This window comes from Dermacentor silvarum, chromosome 9 (genome assembly GCF_013339745.2).
Source record: "Dermacentor silvarum isolate Dsil-2018 chromosome 9, BIME_Dsil_1.4, whole genome shotgun sequence".
Lineage (NCBI taxonomy): Eukaryota > Metazoa > Arthropoda > Arachnida > Ixodida > Ixodidae > Dermacentor > Dermacentor silvarum.
Genome location: NC_051162.1, coordinates 129,854,851 through 129,860,850, shown reverse-complemented (window position 1 = coordinate 129,860,850; position 6,000 = coordinate 129,854,851). Strand labels below are relative to the sequence as shown.

At 50.0% G+C, this 6,000-nt stretch overlaps 1 protein-coding gene across 1 annotated transcript in view; it reads right to left on the bottom strand.

The window, feature by feature from the left end:
- Positions 1-531: 531 nt before the first annotated feature.
- Positions 532-6,000, bottom strand: part of LOC125939905 (uncharacterized) — a 36,298-nt gene continuing 30,829 nt past the window's right edge. The window contains exon 2 of the mRNA XM_049655428.1: positions 532-2,154. Within this exon, the coding sequence (XP_049511385.1) occupies positions 532-2,154 (1,623 nt within the window). The remainder of the gene's footprint in view (positions 2,155-6,000) is intronic.

The following is a 6,000-nucleotide window of genomic DNA, read 5'->3' as shown; positions in this document are numbered from 1 at the left end:
TGGCACAAACAAATAAATAAATGTTCTTAATAAATGCGCACGCTAGAGCACTTGCGCGAAAATGAGAATTTAAAAAGAACAAAACATGAAACTGTCAATGCGTCTAACCAACACTTTAGGAATTGAGTTTTGAATGTTTACCTAAACTTGGGGAAATATTAGCCCATTGTTAAGCTAATGAAGGCACACTCAAAGTAATATCTTCGAAAATGGTTGATGGAGATAGGGGTCCAGCATACAAACAACCAAATGAGTTTCCGCCTGCAGCCCTAACGTTCAGATGAGTTGCGCCATGTAATCGGCAGTGACAATCAAATCGAGGAGATGTGAAACTATCTTCAATAAAAAGAGGAGATTGATCCATGTGCTTCACAATATGAATTATACACACTGATGAAAGTGATGACATTTACAGCGGAACGTACTGCGTTATATTAGGCTGAGGATACTAAACACTGTATTTGGTACGCCACTTGTGGACGCATCTCTTTGGAAGTGTTCGCTCAGTCCACCGGGGCAAGCTTACAGAGTTCAACTTATGATGTCGCTTATCTTCAAATACTTCCGGATGTGACGTAGGCAATATTCGTTCAAATCGTCTAGCTGCTTGGCGCCGTCAACCGAGTCAAAGCAGACGATCTCATCACGAACCACGCCGGCGAGTCGCATGAATTCGTTGAGGTTTGCCATGCTACGCACTTTCGTGGCTATCTTGTCCAGGGCCTGCTGCTTCTTTATATCTTGCCGAGCGCAAAGTTCTTCCACCAAGAGCGGATAACTGTACATTTTCTCCAGCGCTTCTGCAGTGTCCTTGTTGGCATAACCAACGACGAAGTCGGCGGCGCGCGTCGCCCAGCTGAGGTTTCTGTCCACGACGTTCTGTATTATGAGCCTCTCCGCTACCAGATCTGGTTCGCTGCGGTTGAGATTCACGAAAGCCAAGTTGTAGTTGTCCTCGAGCTTTGGCTTTGACAATTCGCGGACAAACTCGCGGAAGGCTTCGGGCCCAGGAGGCTCCAGCGTGAATCGGCAAAGCCCATGGCTTCGTTGCAGCAGATCGGTCAAGGGAAGCAGGGTCATTAAAGGATGCTGCGGCAACTTTACCGTCAGGTTTATGATGGCAGTGTTGTGGAGCACAGAGTCACAGAAAAATGGAGCACACTCGTTCCAGCACCGACTGCAGCCGCTGCTGTCAACTAGCATGACCAGGGTCGCCAAGGCGGGCGCTTTACGGATGAGCTGGATGAGTGGTGAGGCGGCTGGCTCGATGATACCAGAATGGTAGAGGAAAGAGGTGACCCTCAGCTCTACGTGAGTGACACGGTGGCACGCGGCCACTTGATGGAGTGTGCTTTCAAGGTCACAGAACGACACATTCACAAGCTGGCCTACTCCATGTGCTACCATTCTGTTTGGATATGCGACGTTGAAAACAATGTCGGTGGTCACTCTGTCGATAACCCCCGCCGCGGTAAGGAACTTGCAAAACTCAGAAGCGTTCTGGCCCAGGCGGTGGATTGTGACTCTGCTCAGCGTGGTGTTCTGCGACAGAGCGTTTAGGAATGCGCGGCATTCCAACGTGCAGAAGCCGAACAAGGAAAATCGCAGCTCATTCAGCGAATCGTTTTCCTGCAAGAGGGCCTGGATCCAAGGCTTGATGCGATTGGTCTGGTCCACGTGAATTGTGCCACACCTCAAGCAGTAGGACTGTAGAACCGACAAGTGCTCAGGATCCGGAATAATAGCGCGGAGGTAGCGTTCGTCGACACAAGTGTAAGTGAGGCCGAAATATTTGAGGGTCTTGGTAGAGCGCAGGAAACTCCCAATCGGAGCGGCAAACTCTTCCTTGAGTGTGGACAACTCAAAGTCGAGCTGGGTCAGAACCGAGTTATATGACACGGCCTGGCAGATGGTTCGGACATCCACCTCTGGCCCATGCTTTGGAGCAATCACTTTAATACTCGTGAGTGAACGACTATTCATTAAATACCGAGCAAAGCCGGTATATCCAAGATCTGGCCATCTGATGCCGCATAAAGCTTGAAGAATCCCTGTCGTGAGAGAGATGGAGGATAGACCTGTGGTTTTGTAAATGCCTTCCCAAAATTCTTTGGTTCCATCCAGCCGCGTCTTGACTTGGACGGCGCGAAGCACCTTCAAGGAAGAGCTTGTCCCAAGGAGAGGCCCAAGTTGGGCTAACTGCTCTGGCGTGTCGATCATTAGGCTCAGTTCCACCAGGTGCTTCATGGAGCGGACAGTTGTGACAAGATCATTGTTCACTACTGTCCTTTTCGAGGATTGCAGCAACATCAGCGCCACGATCTTGCCAGCGCTGTTGCTGACAGCACGGCACACGACCTGCTCGTGGCCTCTGAAGACGTCATCGGTGATGGTCGCCTTCACGACGCACCTGTGTTGAGTCAGCAGCCAATAGAACAACGTGGCCGCCTGCGCCTTCTCTTCCTCCGTGGCCATGTTAGCTGTCGTCATGCCTTCACGTGCTCCAAGAAGAAACAGTGCTCCACAGCTCCCCTCTCGAACTTCGAGGCCGACGTTTATGAAGAAGCCATTCCAGGCGGCGGTGTTTTTGCAGACATGACACAGCTGCCTTGGGCCAGCTGTACATGGTTTCTTGTAGTCAACGCTGAGTCCGGTGTGGCGGCTGCAGATGCCTTTCATGTCGACCAGGTGTAGAGCCATGTTATTCTGCTTCTCTTTTTTAACCATGGTGGAAGTACCTGACTTACGTTTTCTCTTTGGCATCTCTGGAGGTCAAAGATGAGCCTGCGAAAATGCATTGCAAGAGAAAAATGCCGATGTTAGAATGTATACACGAAGTACTCTGTTTTAAAGCACAGTCTCTATAGGCAAAAACTAAACAATGATGTCAAACAATACGGGGCAAGAAAGAAAGAAAACATAAGACTGGTACTCAACTAATAGTTAGCTGAAAGACATCGCTATACAGCAGGTATGGAACACCTTAATTCTTCCTCTTCGTGTTCGTGCATTTTATAGACCTAGACGACAGCGCTACGTCACGAAGATGCGGTGGGGCTATCGTCGAGAGTGGCTTTCACACGGTGGCACTCCGCCGCCGAGGCGTTGGAGCTCACGGCCGGGTGCGTGTGCGGTTCATAGCTTTACAACGAATGGAACGCAGTATGCGACGAGCTGTGTCATGGTGGGCTGGGCCGGAAAGATGCAAGAAGCTCAAGTTTTCATAGGATTCCTGCTGGTGAAAACCATTGCAAGCAATGGGCCGTCGAGGTAAAAGACGAAAGTTGGATTCCAACGGTACCAGCTCATCGATTATGAACCAAACATTTCGTAACAGCTTCTGTGTTACTTTGCGTGGCATACATTAGCCAACAAAGGTGATTAAGATCATTAATAGCATGTCATTAGAATTTCTTACCACACTGTGGGAAAGTTGCATTAGGATCAGCCTTGAATGTAGGTCGAGCGAGCAGATGCACCTCAAAGCATGTCACATTAGCGGTGTAGATTGCCTAGCACACGTTCACACACGCAGGCTGGATGTACACAGCTGCGTAATTATTGCGCCTATACGTGTTAATTAATTTTCGTGCGTGAAATGAAACGTCAAGAGTTGGACACTGATGCAAGCGCGAATGAAAGCGCGAATTCGGCAATGCTTTAACCGCAGGAGCACGAGACACGCGGCATATTCTGGCGTCCGACTTGTCCTAAACGATTTGTAAACACTTCTGACAAAATGCGGCCACGGATCGGACCCCTGGCGGACGGCCAATTCCTCGGATATCGTTTTACAGTGGTCGGATAAACGGGCGGTCGCGGCCAACAGCACAGGATCCGGAGGCCTATACAAAGCCGGTGTCGCCATGGATCTGATACCTCGCCGGTCCCATCACCCAGCCGAGGCGATTGCTCCTATCGTCCCTAACGGCGACATAGAAATCGAGTATAGTTTGTTTTTCACCTAAAATAGTAATTAGTAGATCAAAATTATGTCGAATGTGCACCTATTCCGTAAAAGAGCGCCCACTACTAAACAGTGGCCGTGGGCAAAGATCCAACGCGTTTCGTTCTAGTAAACGGAAAGCAAAGACCGACCGTCCCAGCGAGGCTGTTCGGCTGGCTTGCAAGTAGTACGTTTCGTTTGCTATTCGCATCGACGACAATGAAATAAAAAAAAACTTATTTAAGGCCACGTCAATCGCTTTGTCAAAGTAAGCGCACTATATGACGAGCTGCGGCCAGATCGGACGCGTGCGGCGGTTAGCGAGCTATAGGCCTAGGGACTCGTTCGGCCGTATTTCGATGGGCGCGAAATGCAAAAAAAAAAAAAAAAAAAAAAAAAACGTGCATTGGGTGCGTGGCAACGATCGCCAGTTAGTAAAAATCACCCGATGTCCCAACCACCACGTGCCTCTTAAAGTAGTGGTTTTGTCACATAAAACGGCAAAATAATAAAAATACTGCAGGAACTCCCTGGAAAGAATGCTTACGCACTATCTGACAAGCTGGACTTGTCAGATAGTGCGTAAGCATTTTTTCTAGTCGGTCATATATACAGGTTGTTGCGCCGAACACTTTCAGACATATTTAAAGGTTGCCGGTGGCAAATAGCACAGTTCGAGTTAATGAGCAGGACTACTCGAAGAGGCGGACATTACTTGCACAAAAAATTGAAATGCTTAATCGACCAACTAACAAACTCTAGCCGCGGAGTTTGCAAGGTACGAATTCTCGGGATGACAGCAGTTTCGAGATATTAATTCCCGAACTTTGCGGAGAAATGCATTGGCGTTCCAGTTACTTTAGTGCTTCAAAGCATAAACGACGTTTTGTTAATAAAGTAACTGGAACGCCAATGCATTTCTCTGCAAAGTTCGGGAATTGATATCTCGAAACTGGTGGCATCCTGAGAATTTGTTCCAATGGGATCCGCCTTGCGAACTCCACCGCTAGAATTTGTAAATTGCAATATGGGTCATATTGCAATTCACAAATTCTAGCCGTGGAGTTGGCAAGGCGGATCCATAAGGTAAATAGTTAAAAACTTAATTAGAGATTTTTTTGATTAGTCGAAAACACTATACGTCTTCGCCGCAAGCGCACTTGTTGCGGCAAACGATGGCGGTAGAACAATGAATGTTGTTCACTACCAGCACCTCTATTTTTTTTAAAGGGGATACAACCGATTACCGCCCCCCTACTCTCTATCGGGAAACCTGATAAGACGTGAACGTCATCCCCCGCATATGCGGGTGATGCTCAGAATGCCCACTACTGCACTGGGGGAGCTAGCGAACCGACCCACCCACGTTACTGTGCCTTGTTTTTGTTTTCATGCGTATTTCGCCACGTTATTATTAGAGGCGAAGCACCTTAGGGCCGAGCCTTCCTCCCCCCCCCCCCCCCCGTCGTCGTCGTCCGTAGCTCTGGTTTGCATGGGGTCCGCTAGGGGCGCTGCGGTGCACAAGGGCGTTCGTTCCCGACGCGTGCTCTCTTTCTCTCTTCAGCCATGGATGATAACGGTCGGTGCACAAGGGCGGTCTTTCCCGACGCGCGCTCTCTTTCTCTCTTCAGCCATGGATGATAACGGTTGCTTCTGATAACGGCGCGCCCGCTATGGATGAACAGGCGAGAGCGGCGGCTCAACTGCAAGCGGAGTCGAGGGCTCGCAAAGCTGCTGCAGCACGGCGACGCAGACAACAAGCGGACCCGGAGTCTAGGGCGCCGGAAGCTGCAGCAAAACGGCAACACCGGCATGCGGACCCGGAGCTGAGGGCTCGCAAAGCTGCAGCAGTACGGCAATGCCGGCAAGCGGACCCGGAGCTGAGGACTCGCGAAGCTCGCGCTTGAACCGAGCATCGGCGCCACCAACCTCAGGTAAAGGACGCTTCCGGCGTTTTCCCGCCGCTTCCCGCGCTCTCGCGGCCTCGGGTCCGCTTGCCGGCTTCGCCATGCTGCTGCACTGATCACAAGGCAGTCTTAATGAAGGGAAAACGA